Consider the following 22,099-nt stretch of genomic DNA (forward strand, 5'->3'; position numbering starts at 1 on the left):
CAGAGAGGGGGGAGCAACTTTGATTGGAACTAGGTTTGCATCTTTAACTAACATTGACATGTCAAAAGAAAGCAAGGAAAGAAAGCAGACAAAGGCAAAGCAGTAGACTTGGGAATTATCCTAGCACCAGTAAAATCACATAAATGCAAATTGCAGAAATTAGGGGAATAATAAGCCATTAATATATTTTTAACAATTGCTAGTGGAAGCCATCCTATTAAGTCAGATGTATTCTTCCAGAGCTGGTCCAAAAACTGGTTCCCATCCATGTTGTTATGTTTGTGATGTCCCAGAGAGAAAGCATAAGAGAGGAGTTAATGGTGTGATGGCAGGTTTGGAGTCTGTTGTGTGGGACTGAGGTTCTTCTGAGCAAAATTCAGAAGAAAGGATACAGCAGGAATGGAGGATGAGGGAAGGGTCTGGGCAAGGTGAGTGAGGGAGAAGAGAGGGAAGGTGGTAGATAAAGAGAGAAAGGGAAGGAGGATCATAAACAAGATCAACTACATATGAAACTTTCCTCCTTCTCCTTGGAGAATGGCAAGGAAACTGCAGAGGTTTTTTTGAGCTGGAATGCACAGGAACACAGTTCTGGCTGGCTTGCTGTCAGGAGGTGTGGCCTAATATGCAAATAAGTTCCTGCTGGGCTTTTCTACAAACAAGCCCTGGGGAACGGTATGAGTAGAGTAAATGCTTCCGCTGTCAGACTGCCAAAGTTGTGTTAGGCTGCATGCAGATGGACATTATTTGAATGGTGGACCCATTCTGGAAGTGCAGTAATCATGTACTGAATATGAATAATTTGTGTCCAGTGTTGAACTGAGGAAAAAAGTGTCTATCTTCCAATGCAGCCACTTTCTCCAGGTGAACTGATCTCTGTTGCCTGGAGATCAGCTGTAATCCTAGCTACCACCTGGAGTTTGGTAGCTCTAATTTTCTAGAACAAAAATGTTGAACAATAATCAGATAGTTCAGCTTTAATTGGCTGAACTATTAATGTATGTTTTCCATTTTCTCTTTCTACAAGACCCTAAAACTTCCTGTTCATCAACTGCTTATTTCCTTTTCTCCCCTGCAGATATGGCTGTACAGAATTTTACTGGAGATGCATTTAGAGGGGCTACCTGGGTTGCCTTACACAATGGTGGTGGTGTTGGCTGGTAAGGAGAACTTGACTTTGAAATAAAAAGATATTGTCTGGTGAAAGCTGGGCGAGTAAGAGAGGTAAAGAAAGACAGGATACATGATGCAGCAGAAATACAAGGCCATGATAAATTAGCTTCCCTCAGCTTGATTCCGAATTGGCTTGCATTTCTGAGTTTTTTCAATGAGCATTTAGAAAAAAGTGACTGTTTCAAAGGGTTATCTCCCAGCTCATAATGTTCACACCTGAGTGCAGTAGTGCTTTGTTGATGTTGCTGTGTTTCACCTGCCTTGTACACACCCATAACTCCAGAGCTCAGTTTGGAAATTGATCCTTCCCTCCCACCAAGTGCACTCAGGATTTTGGAAACAAGCTATTAACATGAAACAACTTTTCCACATGCACCTCAAAAGCATCTAGCTTTGTTAATTAATCAATTCATTAATTATGTGTTTAAAATAAGTTGCTTGGCTTTTTGACCTTTGTTCGTACCACAATTAATTAAAACAATATCACCATGAATGTAAACAGTTCTGAAACTCACATAAAAAAAGAAAGCCTATACTCATGCAACAGCATCATCAGAGAGGATGTCAAACAAACAGATAAGGGCAGGGGGTTCCACAGATTGGGAACTGCCACCATACTATTTCTCATAATTTCACATTACATCAGCAGTGATGTAATGTGGTCTGCTGAATGCTGACATACAAGTACAGAATCTTTTTTGAACATTCTGAGCAGAGAAGAGTTTTTAAGGGCTTGTTTTCCAAGTTGCTGTACTGTTAAATAGTGAGTTCAGCCAGCTCTTAGTCAAACAAGAACGTTTATTAGCAAGAACAGTTACAAAGAAACAAAGGCAACACAGCAAACTATATACAGTTTGGGATGTTTAAAACACACCCCCTTGGCAGGTGCCACCAATCGCATTTTGCTCTTCCAGGATCTTTCATTTGCATTTCCTGGATAAATGCCTTGCATTCTGATTGGCTGGTTCTGAACGAACAGCCAATCGGAAAGTAGGCATCAGGATCCTAGAGAGTAATGGGTGCCTGCCTCAGGTTCAAATAACAATAACATATAACACACTCAGTACATAACACATACAAGCTGGAAAACAATTACCGTATTTTTCGGACCATTAGACGCACCAGACCATAAAATGCACCTTTGTCTTCTGCCATTTTCCACTGCCTCCCAGCACAGCCGTCGGGGATGCGGGTGCCATTGCAGCTTTCGGGCTGGAGCCAGGCATGCAGGCATGCGCGAAGCGCTGGGTTTGCAGTGGGGCAGAGGGAGCCAGGCACGGAGGGAGCCAGGCAGGCAGGTGCGTGGAGGGAGCCAGGCAGGCAGGCGCGTGCGAAGCGCTGGGTTTGCGGTGGGACGGAGGGAGCCAGGCATGCAAGCGCGGAGGGAGCCAGCCATGTGTCCCGCCGGTGACCGGGTTTGCAGTGGGGGCATTTATGGTCCGGTGAGTCTGGGTCTGGGTTTGCGGTGGGGGTGGAGGGAGCGATCCTGGCGCTTGTCTCCTGGGGCTGCAGGCCCCCTCCCCCCCACCTCATCTCCTTTTTTTCAGTATTCGCTCCATAAGACGCATGCACTTCCCCCCCACTTTTTTTGGGGGGGGGAGTGCGTCTTATGGTATATGTCAAACCTGGTAATTCTCATCTGATGACATTCTGATGATTGTAGGGGTATTGGAGGAAGTCTTGACAAATATGCTTGCACGGAGCATGCCAGAGCTTCTGTTTCACACTTTACTCACTACCTATGGGGATTTTGTCTAACATAAACTTCATTGAAATTAATGGGGAATGAATGATGGTAGTTTTCTTGTGCCATAATCATGTAAGGATTGCAGTGCCTGTTTTCAGTTCAGGACCCACCTGCATTGGTCATGTGGATATTCAAAGAACTGGGCAAAGAGATGCACATGTGATATAAAACTTGTGGTTCTGGGACGCACTGTTGTGTCTGGTGTTCATCCCGGAAAGTACAGCACAGCGCGCCTGTGGGCGGTGCCTGGAAGTGATGAACGCAGCCTGCCTATGGCGATCAGTGGCGGGAAGTTTAACTGGCCAGGATTGGACATGACCAGGAAGAAGGTTGTTCCGGGAAATGTATATAACGGGGAACCCAGCCCCACCATGTTGTGTTTGTGATGTACTCGCTAATAAAGGATGTTGCCATCTGAACGTCTCTGACCTCAGTACATTACACTGGCGACGAGGATGGGATACTGGTGAGCAGAAAGCAGCCTCCAGCTGCCCACAAGTCCTGCGCTCCGAGCTCTAGTGCTTCCATGGCCGAGGCCATGGCTACTGCTCCTAGACAAACCCTACTGGCATTCAACATCACCCGCCTGACTTATGGGAATCATGGGTGGACCTGATCAACTACTACATAGAGCTGCACAAAATGGAGGCAGCGTCAGAGAAGAAAGCGCTTCTCCTGAGTTCATATGGGGTGGAGACCATCCAGCTGATGAAGCGACTCATTGTGCCGACCACCCTCGCAAGGGCCACCTACAACCAGCTGGTCAAGGCAATGATGAACCACATGGCACCCCAGCTGTCCCATCTCACACACAAGCACACGTTCTACACGAGACAGCAGGGACAAGCTGAGTCTGCCACCGAGTATCTTGCAGAGCTCCATGGATTAGCCCTGAGATGCGATTTCATGGGGGACCTGGAAGAGATCCTGCTGGACCACTTCTCAGTTGGCGTCAGGGAGGAGAAAATGCGCCGAAAGTTGCTAGCATACGAGGACAAAGACATCAACCTCGCGAACGTGTTTCGACAGGTAACCGCCTTAGAACAGACGCACATGAGCCCTTCCGCAAACCAGGCCGCCATCTCGGACAGCTCTGATGAGGAAGGGGCACACCAGCTTTGCCGCCACCCGTGCAGCAGGCTGAAAACACCAAACAGACCACGGGCAAGCACCAAGTGCACCAGCTGTGGGGACCCACATGAGCGCAGAGACTGCTCCTACCGCAATGCAGACTGCAGAAGCTGCAGAAAAGTGGGCCACATCGCTCGAGCTTGCAGGGCCAGAACCAACAAAAGGCTCCAGTCTGCACACCACGACTCGACAAATGCGCACACAACAGCCTCCAGGTAATGAATTTGCCCCTGGACACCCCCGACAAGGTCAAAGTGCAGGTCTTGATCGAGGGGGGTCCCTGCCTGATGAAATTGGACACAGGATCCTCCATCTCCATAATTTCGGAGGAGACCCTCAGTAAACTCTGCCCCCACAACCGGCCGGCCCTGCAGCCTGCAGAGTTCATATTGTGGGACTTTCAAAAGAATCCAGTGCAGATCATGGGGTGGGCCAGAGTTAGGGTGGAGTTCAAAATTTTTAAAGGGGCCCTGGACATACTTGTGGAGAAAAGTCGGCTCACCACCCTTTTGGGATTGGCTTGGTTTAAGCCCCTGGGCATCAAAATTGTAGGGGCGGACCACATGCAGGCCCACAATTTTGACCAAGTGTGCTGGGAGTTCTTGGAAGTATTCGATGGGGCTCTAGGAACCTACAAGGGGCCACCTATTGTGTTGCAGCTGGACCCCACGGTTAGGCCCTTAAGGATGAAGGCTCGGCGGGTTCCATTTGCGCTTAAGCCGAAAATCGAAGCCGAACTGGACTGCCTCGTGGCCCAGGGGGTGCTAGAGCCCATCTCCTACGCCACTTGGGAAACCCCCATAGTCACTCCAGTCAAGCCGAACGGGACGTGCGCATCTGTGCAGACTACAAATGCACAATAAATAAAGCACTACAGGACCAGCCATACCTGTCCTGGCCGGTTCTAAGATATTCGGGAAACTGGATTTGGCCCAAGCATACAAACAACTTCTGGTGGATGAGCAAACAGCTGAGGCGCAGACCATAGTTACACACCGGGGTGCTTTCAAGGTGCGGCAGTTACAATTTGGGGTCAGCGTGGCTCTGGGAATTTTCCAAAGCTTAATGGACTCTCCTTAAAGGGATTCTGAAGTGCAACTCTTTTTCGATGATGTTCTGATAGCGGCACCCGATGCCGACGAGTTCTGCCACTGCCTTCAAGAGGTGCTCCACCGTTTCCAGAATGCGGGTCTCAAGGTGAAGTGGGAGAAGTGCTCGCTTGGGGTGCCAAGGGTGGAGTTCCTGGGATTTCCGATGGATGCCGCGGGAATTCATTCAATGGCCGTCAAGACCAGGGACATAGTCCAGGCCCCAGCTTCCACTTGCAAGATGGAGCTGCAAAATTTTTGGGGGGTTCCTGAACTTTTTACCACTCATTCTTGCCCCACAAAGCAGCCCTGGCTGAACCCCTACACAGACTCCTAGACAAGGGTGCCCCATGGGTCTGGGGAAGAAAGCAGGCCGCGGCCTTCCAGGCGGTCAAGGACATCTTGGTTTCAAATGAGGTGCTCCACCATTTTGATGAGTCCCTCTCCATGATTTTAGCCTGTGATGCTTCTCCTTATGTAGTGGGCGCCGTCCTGGGCCACCAACTCCCAGATGGGAGAGAGGTCCCCGTGGCTTATTACTCTCAGACCTTGAACCAGGCTGAGCGCAACTATGCCCAAATAGATAAGGAGGCATTGGCAATCATGGTGGGTGTATACAAATTCAACGACTACCTGTATGGTTGGCACTTCATGATTGCCACAGACCACAAGCCACTGCTCGGCCTACTTGCCCCAGACCTCCAGATGCCGCAGATCCTGTCGCAGCGGGTCCTGCAGTAGAACAAGTTCCTCAACTCATACAAGCTCGTCTACCGCCCTGGCAAGATAGGCTACACCCTGACTGGGCCCCAGACCTCCGCAGTTCCCCCGAGACCAGGGAGGCCACTAGGGGGTTCTTTCCGGGGGATGCTAAGAACTTTGTGAGCGGGCCAGAGTGGATACCAGCTTGGGTGCTGTGGCTCACAGGGTCCCGCTCTTACAAGGTCTTGTTGGAAGGGGGGCAGCTCCTTTGCAGACACATAGACCAACTTCGCTGCCACACCCTGCCAGAGGAACTGGCAAAGCCAGGGGGAGTGGGGAACGGAGAGAGCACGGGGCTGCCGCAAGAAGCAACCCTGCCCGGCTCGCCAGGTTCGCTGGTGGAGGAACCTTACAGGGCGGGGGAGATACCTCCACAGACAACGCTCTGCCGACCGCGCCCCAAAGTGAACCAGTGCCACAAAGCGAGGAACCCCTGGCAGCAGCTCCAACTTCCCAGATCAAACCTTGGCGGCCACCCACTCATTTGAAAGACAATGTATCTTGAACAAGGGGGGGAGGAGTGTTGTGTCTGGCGTTTGTCCCAGAAAGTACAGCACTGCGTGCCTGTGGGTGGTGCCTGGAAGGAACGAACGCAGTCCGCCTATGGCGATCAGTGGTGGGAAGTTTAACTGGCCAGGATTGGACCTGACTAGGAAGAAGGTTGTTCCGGGAAATGTATGTAACGGGGGGACCCGGACCCGCCATGTTGTCTTTGTGATGTACTCGCTAATAAAGCATGTTGCCATCTGAACGTCTCCGACCTCAGTACATTACACACACAATGCTAAAAGTGTTGCTGGTGGTCTTGGAATGTTTTCTTAGTTCTCTAACTAAATTCAATTGTGACTGTGAGTGAAATGTTTTCCCAGGTCTTCATGATGCTTTCCTAGAACTTCATACTAGTTCATTTCTGCCTACTTTCACCACTAAGGTATAGGGGCACATCTGACAACCTCCTATGTAAACACAACAGCTATTCAGGACAATTTTGAATGGTTTTCAGAGCAGGGATATATATTAATGGTCATACCTCATGTTAATGATTTTCAGGCAGACTGTATGTATATGGATTTTCTGCTACTGCTTGCTTTAGTATTGCATTGAACTCCTGAGAGGTAGTGTGATTGATGGATTGCTAGAGTATTGCTGCTGCTTTTTTGCAATATTGAAGCCGTTCCACCTCCACCCCCTCATGTGAGTTCTCCAAGAGAGAATGCTGTGTCTAGTCTGGCAGTTGCAAGGGTCAGACTCATCTAAAATTTCCTGTCATATATGGGAAAAAGCAATGCTGGTACAGGAAAACCACGTGGTATATTCTTTTTCATAGAACTGTTCTCCTTGCTTGCCAATTGTACAGTAAAGAGACAGTATTTAGCTTTTTCCCAATAACTCCGTAAATCCTTGTCAATGACAATCGTATGATGTCCCATAAGAGGTGGGTGGTAAGACTGATGTGGGAACAATAATTGTGGGAGGGACTACTGTGCTGCTCCTTGAACACACTATGCACCTAACTAGATGATCTTTTAGTGCAAAAAAAATGGAGTTAGGGTTGTCAGCCTCTAGATGGGGTCTGAAGATCTGTTTTGACAACTGATCTCCAATTGGGAGAGATCAGCTCCCCTGGAGAAAATGGCTGCTTTGAAGGGTGGACTCTATGACACTGTACCATGCTGAGGCCCTCCCCTCCCCAAATTCTGCCCTCTCCCAGATCTTCCCCCAAAGTTTCCAGATATTTTCCAACACAGACCTGGTAGCCCTAATGGGACCCCTTAGCCTCCTAATAATTACAGTAAAGCACAATATGAGCACTCCAGTGGAATGGGGGAGGAGTGAGATAGCCTTGCTGGCATCTGCCACTTAAAATATGGCTAGGTGAGTGATCCTGGCCTGGTGTGCAGTTTTAGTAGACTATGTGAAAACAGCTACTGAAGACTTTTCCTTTGAAACAACAGATTCACAAATTAGCATGGAAGAATGGGGGTTGTGTTGCTTATCACTAGTTACATCACAAAACCATATTCAGTAGGTGTTCATAGCACTTAGTTCACAAAAATTATCAGAACAGCAATCAATGTTCTACTAAGGAAATGAACCAGCAAACAAGCAAACCCAAAAACCAACACAACAAAATTGCTTAGGAAATCTGATATTCTTGCAACCAAACCACAGCCTTGATGCAAGATGTGTGGACTGTAGGTTCAAATGAGTTACAAATATGCACCGGTTGCACAAAAAAGAAAATAAAAGAATGATATTTCAGAAGAGCCTGTCTGGCCTGTGCGGCTTTTTTAGGCCTTAGCTACTTCTGGGAAACTCAGACAATTTATTGTGTGGTTTAAAGGGGCTTTGCTGGAGTTTGTAAAGCTCCTGACTTGACTGAGGTCCAGTGTTGTACGATTCTCTTTCATTAATATCCAAACATTTTAAAAGACTCAAATGTATTGTGGTGAGTGACCATAGCATGATTTGGAAGCCACATTTTTTAAACAATAGCAAAATTACTTGAGATTTTTAAAGAAATATATACTACACCCAACACCATGTTTATGTGTATTCACCCAGAATGTCAGTGAATGGAATGTATTTAGATGCCCTTCAAGCTGCATTTAAAAACTGTGACCTTCAGACCCCAATATAAGGGGCCCTTATACTAAAATGCAGCAACAGATTGCTGATGCAAAACAGGTCAAGTGCCAGCCATTCCTCCCCAGCCCCACCATCAGCTCTGGCATTTTTTTTTTTAAACAGCAAAATAGGAACTTGATTAAACAAATCTCTTTTAATTGGCCACTAAATCTCCAATTCTTAGAGAATGGGAGCCTTCTAGCGTTTAGTTCAGGCAGAGACCCTCTTTTATTCTATCTCATCACTGCAGTACCTGACTGTGTGTTGGATTCTTCAGTCTATTCTGCTCATTTGACTTAAGTTGTGCAGGTTGAAAGGGATAATTGCAAACTATTTTCAGCAAGCTCAGTTAGCTTCCTACGATGATACTGGGTTGTTGTGAAGCCACTATGGGCGTACACACGCATATGCTGCTCTTCTTGACAGATACAAATGTAATAAATAAATAAACTGAAGAACCCAGTTTCCACATGTCAGTAGTCTTGAATGGTTGAGGATGGGGTGACCATGCAGTGAGGCAGGTTCCAGAGGTATGTGTGATTGTGAATATTCAAAGAAATTTGAATCAGAACCCGATTACTTAAGGCACAATCAATCCACAAAAGGCATGCTGCCTGACCGCAACCTTTGCTTTGGCGGCTCAAAGTGCTATTACAAAGCAAGCTACATAGCTGATGCAGCTCCCAAAATCATGGTTCAGAGCAGGGGTAGCTAAATTTGCTTAACGTAAGAGCCACATAGAATAAACGTCATGTGTTTGAGAGTCACAAGACATGAATGTCAGATGTTTGAGAGCAGGCAGGCAGGCAGGAAAGCAAATAGATGGAGAGGAGGGGGAGAGGTAGAAAGAAAGCAACTTAAACTTGAAATGCATTTTCCAAGCCACTGGCTGGCTTGGCTTGGAGAAGTGATTTAAAGAGACAAATGCCTTCTCCAAGCCCGCCAACAGGGTGGTGGGGGGTTCGAGAGTCACACAATGTGTGTGAAAGAGCCACATATGGCTCCTGAGCTGCAGTTTGGCCACCCCCAGGTTCAGAGCATTATTTGGTTTGCAACAGAACTGTTTTGCAACATGTTTAGTTCTGCCCAGAGACAATAGATCATGGGAGCTGTTCTTAATGTGTTAGCTATGTAATTCAAGGTATGTTACATCGGATATTTCATATGTTCTCATTGCTGTTTTCTACTAACTAGTAAGTACATAAATTCATACTTAAATTTTTAAGTCTCCCTTCTGGACTGTCTGAAATATAAATGAGAAGGGATGCGGGTATGCTCAATTCATGATTTATGGAGATCAAATGCATCCGATCTCTAAAAATGTCTCCAAACATGCTTTAAACTTTCAGTATTTCAGTTTCTTGGTATCCATCCCCCATAGCTGAACTTCAGGTATATGTAAATTTGCACATGCACTATATTAGAAAATGATAGCAAAGTCAGCTTTTTCTAGTCTGTCCTTGACTAGAACTAGGACTTTTTCTGTCCTGGCCCTAACCTGATGGAACTCTCTACCTGATGACATCCAGGCCCTGCAGGATCTTAGGCAGAGATATTCCACCAGCATTTCGATTAAGGAAAGCAGCGGTTGGCACTTTCTCTTCCTTTTTTCTCCATCCCCCTTCAGAAATTTTACTCTCCTCCCCCCTTCACGCTCTGATAGTTCAGAAGAAGAACTTAGCTAGTGGGATGCCATTGTGGGGTTTTAGAGTTTTATTGGCTCAAATTTTTGAAATGTTTTAATTGGAATTTTATTGATTTGTTTTAACTGTTGCACATTGCCCAGAGCCTGGCCTTGGCTGGGATGGACAATTAAACAAGAAAGAGAGAGAGAGAGAGAAAGAAAGAAAGAAAGAAAGAAAGAAAGAAAGAAAGAAAGAAAGAAAGAAAGAAAGAAAGAAAGAAAGAAAGAAAGAAAGAAAGAAAGAAAGAAAGAGAGAGAGAAATCTGTTAAGGATTTTGGAAGATTTTAATTACTCTTTCAAGTGATCAAAGAAATTATCTCGTCTATGTATTTAATTATAATACTGATCATCACAAAGCTCAACCAGATAGATATAATTTACTCATATGAATTTGTGTTACATTTACTGTTACTTGGACCATATATGAAGTTACAGTGATATTAGGCATGCCCACAGTTACAGCAACTCCAATCTCAAGTCCTGTTTATTAGCAGGAGGCCAAAGTGACTTGTAGCAACACACAGACAAAGTCAATTTACTAACTGAAGTACACAGTCAACAGTGTGATGCCTTGATTGCAAGAGGGGCCTGGGGTTCTTTGATCACCTTGAATGGAGACATCTGGAAATTATGGGAGGTAGCTTAGGTCAAAATGCCACATGTTTCTTTAATTATCTGAATATATGACCCAGTGCTAATGAGGGTAGAGTGCTCTCCTATAAAAGTAAGAAGGCTTGTTGGAAAACTCAACTTAGCAAACATGACTAGCTGTAGATTTAATTTATGATCATTGTTAGGTGTCTTAGGGAAGGCAAATCTGGATCCCACTGGCTTTGGATTTGTTGGTGTAGCTATAAAATATGTCATAATTCTAGATTTGACTTTTGAATTAAAAATTTAACCATTAATTCTGTTCAATAATCACATGGAGCATCTGTGTTAAAACAATTTTATTTGGTAATATATGGTAACAAATTATATTTCTTGCATCATTAATAACTTCTTTTATCTATCCCATATATTACTTTCTAATACAAGTTCATATTATTTTCTGTTTTGTTTTAATCATTGTTATTTTATTGCCGAATGTGTATTTTTAATACTTATTAATTTTATTGTTTCTGAGATTTTATGTTGTAAGCCGCCCTGAGCCTGCTTGGGTAGGGAGGGCGGGGTATAAATCAAATCAAATAATAAATAAATAATAAATAGAATCATAGAGTTAGAAGGGACCTCCAGGGTCATCTAGTCCAACCCCCTGCACAATGCAGGTAACTCACAAACACCTCCCCCTAAATTCACAGGATCTTCATTGCTGTCAGATGGCCATCTAGCCTCTGTTTAAAAACCTCCAAGGAAGAAGAACCCACCACCTCCTGAGGAAGCCTGTTCCACTGTGGAATCGCTCTGTCAGGAAGTTCTTCCTAATGTTGAGCTGGAAATTCTTTTGATTTAATTTCAACCCATTGGTTCTGGTCCTACCTTCTGAGGCCACAGAAAACAATTCCACACCATCCTGTATATGACAGCCCTTCAAATACTTGAAGATGGTGATCATATCACCTCTCATCCGCCTCCTCTCCAGGCTAAACATGCTCAGCTCCTTCAACCTTTCCTCATAGGACTTGGTCTCCAGACCACTCACCATCTTCGTCGCCCTCTTTTGGACCAGTTCCAGCTTGTATATCCTTCTTAAAATGTGATGCCCAAAACTGAACACAATACTCCAGGTGAGGTCTTACCAGAGCAGAGTAAAGTGATACTATCACATTACATAATCTGGACACTATACTTCTGTTGATATGGCCCAAAATTGCATTTGCCTTTTTAGCCACCATATCACACTGTTGACTCATGTTCAGCATATGATCCACTAAGACCCCTAGATCCTTTTCGCACATACTACTGCTAAGACAAGTCTCCCCCATCCTATAACCATGCATTGAATTTTTCCTACCTAAATGCAGAACTTTACATTTATCCCTGTTAAAATTCATTGTATTAATTTTAGCCCAGTTTTCCAGCCTGTCAGGGTCATCCTGTATCCTGTTTCTTTCTTCTACTGTATTTGCAACCCCTCCCAATTTAGTATCATTGGCAAATTTAATAAGCATTCCTTCTATTCCTTCATCCAAATCATTTATAAAGATGTTGAACAAAACAGGTCCCAGGACAGATCCTTGAGGCACTCCACTTGTCACTCCTCTCCAAGAGGATGATGAACTATTCACAAGCACTCTTTGGGTGTGATCTGTCAACCAGTTACAGATCCATCTTAAATTTTACAGTGTAATTACTGATGAGCACTGTGGATATGTTTGTGCAGAACTTTCCAAGAATGTTAACTGCTGTTAATATGCAGTTTGAGTGTCAGCTGCAGCCTTCATCTCTGAAAGCATCCTTCAAGACTCAGCTTTTGCTTTTTGATTTATTGTCATTCAGACTTATTTTTAAAATGTTTGAAGACTTTCAGCCACAGAAGAAACTAACTACTACATATGTCATGTAATAGTTTTCAGTAGATTTTGCTTTCTCCTATTAATGAGTAATACAATGTATGGTTTGTAGTGTGGATGGAACAGAAATTCTAAGCTGTATTCATGAGAGTACAGAACCTAACAATTTTGAATAATTTCATCCACTGGTTCAGAAAGAGTTCAAAACTGAGATCTTGCATATGACCCAGCAATATTGGGCATTCCTTACCAAATATTTTGTATGAGCTCATTTTTCTAATGTAAAAGATGCATGATAGAACAAACCTTGGTCTTTTAAAATACAGAGGAAATTAATACTAGTTGTTATCGTGTACATAAAAATCCATTGCTGCTACCAGGTCTGGCATTCTCCCCTTTCCCTCTCCAGCCCTGACTACAGCAGATTATAAATGCCAGCCCTACCAGGTGTTAATCAAGAAGGCAGTCCTGTAAGGTAGGACAATTGCAAATAGAATTCCAAAACAATTAGTTCAGTAGCTGCAACCAAAAGAAGGCAAGGTACTGGGTTTAGACTGAAGCATTCAAGCCCAAATGACAACACAGGATAGGGTTACCAGGTCTGAGTTGGAAAATACCTGGAGAGATTGGGATTTGGGGAGGGGAGGGGAGAAGCCTCAGCATGGTACAATGCTATAGAGTCCACCCTTCCAAGCAGACATTTTTTCCAGTAGAGCTGATCGCTGCCAGCTGGAGATCAGTCGTAAAAGTGGGAGATCTCCAGGCCTCACCTGAAGGCTACAGATCAAAAATACACTGCTCCAAACACAACAGAAAACAATTTAGTAATTGCAGTCATGTACTCTACTCCTTTTAAATGCCAAGCTTCTTTTAAAGGGACCACATCCTTTTAAATGCCTTCCCTTCATGGGAAATAATGGAAGAGGGGCACCTTATTTTGGGGCTCATAGAATTGGACCCCCTGGTCCAATCTTTTTGAAACTTGGGGTGGTGGTGGTGTTAAGAGAGGCACTAAATACTATGCTGAAAACTTGGTGCCTCTACCTCAAAAAACAACCCTCCAGAGCCCCAGATACCCTTGGATCAATTTTCCATTATACTCTATGGAGACCAATCTCCATAGGGTATAATGGACTGCCTAGTGCACATTCAACCCACTCAGGGGCAGCCTTAGGGCATCTGGTGGCCTAGGCAAGGCCCCACACCCACCACCCCTGCAGGCAAAGCTGGAGGGCAGGGAGAGCACACACAGCAACGCTCTGAGCAACATGGAGAGGCGGCATGACAACCAGCACCATTGCTTCACCTTCTGGAAGTGGAAGTGGAGCAATGGCAGCCGGGTGGTGCATGCCCTCTCTGTGCTGCTCAGAGCCTTGCTACACTGCTGCACACACACTCCCCACCCTCTGGCTTTGCCCATGGGAGGCGGAAGGGTGCAGGCAGCAGAGTGGAGCGGGCACTGTGGAGGAAGCCAGATGGCAGCCAGGTGACATGTGACCTCTTCCTGACTCCAAGAGGGCCTCTCCTCCTGGTGATATCAATTGCCCAGGAGGTGGGGGAGGGCCCAACTATTCAACCCTCAGCCTGTGCCCTAGGCAGCTTTCTGATAACCCTGAAGTGGGGGAAGGCCTCCAAACCAGGGGATCCTCTGTCCCCAACTGGGGATTGACAATCCTATGGTGTAGAGAGGTTAGACTGTGAGGCTACCATCACATTCAGTTCCCCTCTCTGCTGCAAAGCTTGCTGAGTGCCCTTAGACAGTCATTCTCTCTCAGTTTAACCTGCCTCAGAGGATAAAAGGGAGGCCCAATTTAGCATGGCTATGTATATGTTCCTGTGATTTGACCAAAAGGCAGTGTGAAAATAGAGCCTTCAAATCCCAAGCCACATATTTGGAGTCATAGTCCCATGGAAAATATGTGGTCTAATTTTTTTTTTTAATCACGCTCTCCCCTGATCCACCAATGTATAATTTGGAGTGTCAATTAAGATTCCAAAGCATAAGAACATAAGAGAAGCCATGTTGGATCAGGCCAATGACCCATCCAGTTCAACACTCTGTCACACAGTGGCCAACTCCCCCCCCCCCCCGGCCAGTGCCATCAGAAGGTTCACAAGTGGGTCTAGGAGCCCTTCCACTTTGCTCCCCCAAGCACCAAGAATACAGAGCATCACTGCCCCAGACAGTTCCAATAATATACTGTGGCTAATAGCCACTGATGGACCTCTGCTCCATATTTTTATCCAATCCCCTCTTGAAGCTGTCTATGCTTGTAGCTGCCACCACCTCCTGTGGCAGTGAATTCCACATGTTAATCATCCTTTGGGTGAAGAAGTACTTCCTTTTATTCATTCTAACCCGACTGCTCAGTAATTTAATTGAATGCCCACGAGTTCTTGTATTGTGAGAAAGGGAGAAAAGTACTTCTTTCTCTATTTTCTCCATCCCATGCATAATCTTGTAAACTTCTATCAGGTCACCCTGCAGTCGACATTTCTCCAAGCTAAAGAGCCTCAAGCATTTTAACCTTTCTTCATAGGGAAAGTGTTCCAAACCTTTAATAATTCTAGTTGCCCTTTTCTGGACTTTTTCCAGTGCTATAATATCCTTTTTGAGGTGTGGTGACCAAAATTGTACACAGTATTCCAAATGAGACCGTGCCATCGATTTATACAGGGGCATTATGATACTGGCTGATTTGTTTTCAATTCCCTTCCTAATAATTCCCAGCATGGTGTTGGCCTTTTCTTATTGTAACCACATACTGCCTTGACATTTTCAGTGAGTTATCTACCACGACCCCAAGATCTCTCTCTTGGTCAGTCTCTGCCAGTTCACACCCCATCAACTTGTATTCGTAGCTGGGATTCTTGGCCCCAATGTGCATTATTTTGCACTTGGCCACATTGAACCTCATCTGCCACGTTGATGCCCACTCACCCAGCCTCAACAGATCCCCTTGGAGTGCCTCACAATCCTCTCTGGTTCTCACCACCCTAAACAATTTAGTGTCATCTGCAAACTTGGCCACTTTACTGCTTACTCCCAACTCCAAATAATTAATGAACAAGTTAAAGAGCATGGGACCCAGTACTGAGCCCTGCGGCACCCCACTGTTTACCATCCTCCACTGCGAAGACTGCCCATTTATTCTCACTCTCTGCTTCCTATTAATTAGCCAAGTTTTTGATCCACAAGATGACCTGCCCTTTTATTCCATGACTCTCGAGCTTACTAAGGAGCCTTTGATGAGGAACTTTATCAAAAGCTTTCTGGAAGTCAAGGTAAACAACATCTACTGGGTCCCTTTTGTCCACATGTTTGTTCATCCCCTCAAACAACTGTAACAGGTTAGCGAGGCAAGATCTTCCCTTACAGAACCCATGCTGAGTCTTCCTCAATAACTTGTTTTCATCAATGTGCCTACTCATTCTTTCTTTGATAATGGTTTCTACCAACTTTCCTGGTATTGAAGTCAGACTGACTGGCCTCTGGAATCCTTTTTACAGATGGGGGTGACATTTGCTACCTTCCAGTCCTCAGGAATGGAGGCAGATTTCAATGAAAGATTACATATTTTTGTCAGGAGATCCACAAGTTCACCTTTGAGTTCTTTCAGAACCCTTGGATGTATGCCATCCGGACCTGGTGACTTATTAGTTTTTAATTTGTCAATCAGTTGTAGGACCTCCTCTCTTGTCACCTCATTCTGACTCAGTTCTTTCAACACCCCTTCCAAAATTAGTGGTTCTGGAGCAGGCAAACACTTCTCATCTTCCACAGAAGCAAAAAATGCATTCAGCTTCTCAGCCATTTCCCTATCTTCCTTCACTAATCCTTTTACCCCTTGGTCATCCAAGGGCCCCACTGCCTTCTTGGCTGGTTTCCTGCTTCTAATATATTTGAAGAAATTTTTATTGTTGCTCTTTATGTTTTGGTCTTTATGTTTATTGTTGTTCTTTATGTCCTGCTTCTAAAATATTTGAAGAAATTTTTATTGTTGGTCTTTATGTTTTTTGCAATATGCTCCTCATAGTCCTTTTTTGCCTGCCTGATCACAGTCTTGCATTTGATTTGCCACAGCCTGTGTTCCTTTTTATTAATCTCGCTTGGACTAGCTTTCCACTGCTTAAAGGAATCCTTCTTACCTTTTACAGCTTCCATTACTTTGTTTGTTAACCATGCAGGCCTTTTCTTATACCTGTTTGTGCCTTTCCTAACTTGTGATATATATTTTATCTAAGCTTCTAGGATTTTGACTGTATTTACCTTTCCTTTCAGTTTCCTCTTCACATGCCTTCTCATCTCAGAGAATTTACCCCTTTTAAAGTTAAATGTGGTTGTGCTGGTCTTTTGGGGCAAATCCCTATTTATACAAATGGTGAAATCAATAACGTTATGATCACTGCTCCCAAGTGGTGCAATTACTTTTACATCTCTCACCAAGTCTTGGGCATTACTTTGGACCAAATCCAGGATTGCTTCACCCCTGGTGGGTTCTGTGACCATCTGCTCCATAGCACAGTCATTGAAAGCATCTAGAAACTCAATCTCTTTCTCTCGACCAGAATGCATATTGACCCAATCAATCTGTGGGTAGTTAAAATCACCTATTATAACACAATTTTTGTGTTTAGCCACTATCTTTAATCCTTCCATCATATTATAATCGTCCTCTATCTTTTGATTTGGTGGGTGATAACAAACTCCCAAAGTTAAATTTCCTTTTGGGCTCTCTATTTTGACCCAAAGCATTTCTAGAAGGGAATCTAATTCTCTGACCTCAGTCTTACTGGACTGTATACCTTCTCTGACATACAGAGCCACCCCACCTCCAACCCTTCCCTCCCTATCCTTCCGATATAACTTATATCCAGGAATCACCGTGTCCCACTGATTCTCCTCATTCCACATTCTGAAATTCCCACAATGTCTATGTTTTTCCCCAACACTAAACATTCCAACTCACCAATTTTACTTCGAACACTTCTAGCATTTGTATACAAACATTTATAATTTCCTAGGCAAGTTAGGCCCGCAACCTTCCTCCTGCTGCCTCGAGACTTTGGCAGACACTCCATACTGTTTGTCACCATCTCAGTGGACAACTCTGATCCATTACCCAGTAGAAAAGTAACAGCTAACCCTTCATCTCTTTGAGATGAGTCCTCCCAAACCAGAGACATTTAATCTCCTGTCGGCTTTCCCCCAAGATTTAGTTTAAAAACTACTCTGCCACCTTTTTGATTTTAAGCGTCAGCAGCCTGGTTCCATCTGGGGACAAGTGGAGACCATCTCTTTTGTACAGCTTCCACTTGCTCCAGAAAGCATCCCAGTGCCTAACAAACTTAAACCCTTCCTCCCTACATCATTGTCTCATCCACACATTGAGACTTCTAATTTGTGCCTGTCTCTTCAGCCCTGCATGTTGAACAGGTAGCACATCTGAGAAGGCTACCTTGGAGGTCCTGGCCTTAAGTCTCCTGCCTAGCAGCCTAAATTTTTCCTCCAGGACCTCATGACTGAATTTCCCCACATCGTTGGTGCCAACATGCACCACGACCACTGACTCCTCCCCAGCACTGTCTATCAGCCCATCTACAACATGCGTAATGTCCGCTACCTTTGCACCAGGCAGGCAAGTCACCATACAGTCAGTATGCGGTTTTGCCACCCAGCTGTCTACTTGCCTAAGGATCGAATCACCAACTACCAAGACCCCCCCCCACCCCCACCCAGGGATGGTTCCTTGGTGCGAAAGGATGCCCGCTCACCAACTGAAGAAGAGGTCCCTACTGAGGGCGCATTCCCTTTATCCTCAGCACAGTGCCCTCTTCTCTCTTGCCCCTCATGCTCCCTGGCAGCAATGGGGCTGCCACGTTCAGAGTAGGGTTCATCTAGTATGTCCCTGAGAGTCTTCGAGTGCCTAACTGACTGTCTCTGCTTCTCCAGGTCAGTCACTTTGACCTCAAGGGTACGAACTTGTTCCCTGAGGACCAGGAGCTCCTTGCATTGAGCACACACCCAAGACTTCTGTCCTGTGGGCAGATAGTCATACATGTGACACTCAATGCAAAACACTTGAAAGCCCCTACCCCCCTGCAGGCATTCTACCTTCATGATAGCTTTTTTAAAAATATACAATCCCCTTTTAAATCCTGTTTTTTTTATGTGGCTCTCCTTCTGGAGGGTCTACTTACCTTATTGGGAACACAAGGAAAATAAGGTAAGGCCAAGAGCCACAGGCCAAGAGCCCTTCAGCTCACGCCAAAGCCTTGTGCCTCTGGCAAAAGGTGCAGCTTAATAATGCAAAGAGGGTGGGGCCTCAGTCTGCCCAGAACACAGCCACACTTAATCAATCAGCAACAATCACCTTCAGCCCACTCAAACCAAACAAACAGCAGTTCCCTAGCAACCACAAACTCAGAATTTTCAGCAATCACACAGTCACACAAACTCAGAATTTCTCAGCAACTTCCCCAGCTGTTTAGAAAGCCAAATCTCACCCTTATAGCACTTCTTATCCACTCTCTCTCAGAGCTCTCTGAAATGCAACTGAGTTCCAAGCTTGAGTGTAATAAACTTAAATAACCATAGCTTGACCTTTAAGAGTCCCAATCACTTTAGCCACTTAATCATCAGGCATGCTGGCATTTACATTATTTGTTTAAGCAAGTGCTTTCTGGAGTATCTTGCACTCAGGAGAATTATAGTAAGCTCAGATGCTGGCACCGGGCCTTGGGTAAGATCTGAGGTTGCTGGCTGGGCAGTGTGGGAAAGTGCAAGTGGGTGGCTCCTTGTCCCATGCTAAGATTCTGGCATAGATATGGGTCTGTAAAAAATAATTGAGTTGGACTTGAATTTGAATTGTTTGAAAAGCTGCTTTAATGTCCACAGATGGAAACTTGGGAATATTTGTGGAAAAACTCTATGAAACTTTCAACGTGTCAAAGTATTAAAGAAAACTGTTTTAAGATGATGTATAGATGGTATATGACTCCTAAAAAATTGGCAAAGATGAATAACAAAATGCCAGACAGATGTTGGAAATGTAAAAAACATGAAGGTTCTTTCTACCATATGTGGTAAAATGTTTTGGCAGCTAAAATGTTTTGGCAGATGATTCAGCAAGAGATCTCTAAGATCTTGGGATATGAATTCAATAAAGTTGCAGAGACTTTTCTGTTAGGATTACAAATGGAAAAATTTCCAAAAGAAGACAGAATTTTAATCTGGTACTTGCTCTCAGCTGCTAGGACATTGTATGCGCAGTTGTGGAAGCAAGAAAAAATACCAGAGAAATGGGATTGGATTATTAAAGTTATGACATGGAGTGAAATGGATAAGTTAACATGAACTTTAAGATACTATGATTTAGAAGTATTCAAGATGGAGTGGAAGAAGTTCAGAAGATACACAGAAAAAGAATGGAAAATAAAGGGATATTGGACAATTTTTGATAATGATTAACTAAAAGTGGGAGGAGGATATGAACTGGGGTTCTTATTAATTAGGGGTACCTTTTATAATGATGGTTTGAATAGAGTACACCGGTGGGGGTCAAGTAATGGGGGGAGGGGGAGGTAGAAAGTAATATAAGGGATAGAGAAAAAGTAATTATTAATATTATAAGAAATTGAATATATTGCCATATGTTACTAATAAAATTGTTTGAATCGAAAAGCTGCATTAATGTCAGAACTGAACCTACTTATCAGTTCACTAGCCATTTCTGTGGGGTTCAAATGGAAATACTTTTTTGGGTGCAGCCTTCCCTCCCTTCTACCAAATGGGTTACAGTTCTAAAGGGCTGCACCTCAGATTTCAGGCAGATGGGGGGGAGGTGTCCCTGTTCTACAGGCAGTAAACTCTCATTTGGAGAACTAGCAGGGAGAGGCTCTGGATGGGCTTTCCCCTCCTATTCTAGGAGCCTTAAGCAGGAAGGGAGGCTACTTTAAATTAAAATTGGACCCTTGGACAGGGTTCCCTAAATTTATCTTGCTGTATTCCAACTCTTTTACTGTTGTTTTTCCTGGCTCTACTTTGATTGGAAATCAATTTTGCTATGGGGGAAATGTGGAAAACACTGGATTAAGATGCAGGACATGGCAGGCTTTAGTTCCTCTGACTAGGGTTGCCAATACCCAGGTGGGGGCAGCAGATCCCCCAGTTTGGAGGCCCTCCCCCTGCTTCAGGGTGATCAGAAAGCGGGGGAGGCGGGAGGCAAAAGTCTGCTGAGCACTCTATTATTTCCTATGGAGACTGATTCCCATAGGATATAATGGAGAATTGATCTGTGGGTATCTGGGGCTCTATGTTTTGTGGTAGAGGCACCAAATTTGTAGCATAGCATAGCATCTGATGCCACTCTTCAAAAGACCGTCAGAGTTTCAAAAAGATTGGACCAGGGGGTCCAGTTCTATGAGCCCCAAAAGAAGGTACCCCTAGTCTTCATTATTTCCAATAGAGGGAAGGCATTTAAAAGGTGTGTGGTCTCATTAAATATGATGGCCAGAACTCCCTTAGGAGTTCAATTATGCTTGTCACAACCTTGCTCCTGGCTCCACCCCCAAAGTCTCTTGGCTCCACCCCCAAAGTCCCCAGATATTTCTTGAATTGGACTTGGCAACCCTGTTGGGTTGTTCAGTCGCACAATCGAGTCCGACTCTTTGCAACCCCATGGACAAAGTTTCATTTCATTTTATTTCGTTTATATCCCGCCCTTCCCACCAAAGCAGCTCAGGGCGGCTCACAACACAAAAGTTCTAACATAGAATTAAGTTTTAAAATACATCAATTTACAACATTTAAACAATAAACCAGTAAAAGCAGTAAAACAGTAAAACAAAGCCATTTACCAAAGTACCATACTACAGCCTTCTTTTCGAAATTTTCAAGTACCGATCAGTTGTATGCCAACCGGAAGAGGACTGTCTTACAGGCCCTGTGGAACTGCCCAAGGTCCCGCAGGGCCCTCACCTCTTCCGGTAGCTGGTTCCACCAGCAAGGGGCTGTGATTGAAAAGGCCCTGTCTCTGGTCGACTTAAGTCGGGCCTCCTTTGGCCCGGGGATTGCAAGCAGGTTTTGAGAACTCGATCTCAGCACTCTCTGGAGAACATGTGGGGAGAGACGGTCCCTAAGCTAGGCAGGTCCTAGGCCATATAGGGCTTTAAAGGTAATAACCAGCACCTTGTACCAAACTCGGTATATTATTGGCAGCCAGTGCAGTCCCCAGAGCCCCGGCTGGATGTGCTCCCATCTAGGAAGCCCTAATAGCAGCCGGGCAGCGGCATTCTGCACTAGCTGCAACTTCTGGGTTCGGCACAGGGGCAGCCCCATGTAGAGGGCACTACAGCAGTCCAACCTCGAGGTGACCGTTGCGTGGATCACCGTTGCCAGATCATCATGCTCCAGGAAAGGGGCCAACTGCC

General features: G+C 44.8%; 1 protein-coding gene across 2 annotated transcripts in view; it reads left to right on the plus strand.

The window, feature by feature from the left end:
• UROC1 (urocanate hydratase 1) overlaps nt 1-22,099 on the plus strand; it is an 83,488-nt gene that overhangs the window by 55,838 nt on the left and 5,551 nt on the right. For both annotated transcript variants that reach the window (XM_060239664.1, XM_060239665.1), the window contains one exon: nt 1,076-1,157. In XM_060239664.1, coding sequence (XP_060095647.1) covers nt 1,076-1,157 — 82 coding nt within the window. The remainder of the gene's footprint in view (nt 1-1,075; nt 1,158-22,099) is intronic.

Source organism: Heteronotia binoei, chromosome 5 (genome assembly GCF_032191835.1).
Source record: "Heteronotia binoei isolate CCM8104 ecotype False Entrance Well chromosome 5, APGP_CSIRO_Hbin_v1, whole genome shotgun sequence".
NCBI lineage: Eukaryota > Metazoa > Chordata > Lepidosauria > Squamata > Gekkonidae > Heteronotia > Heteronotia binoei.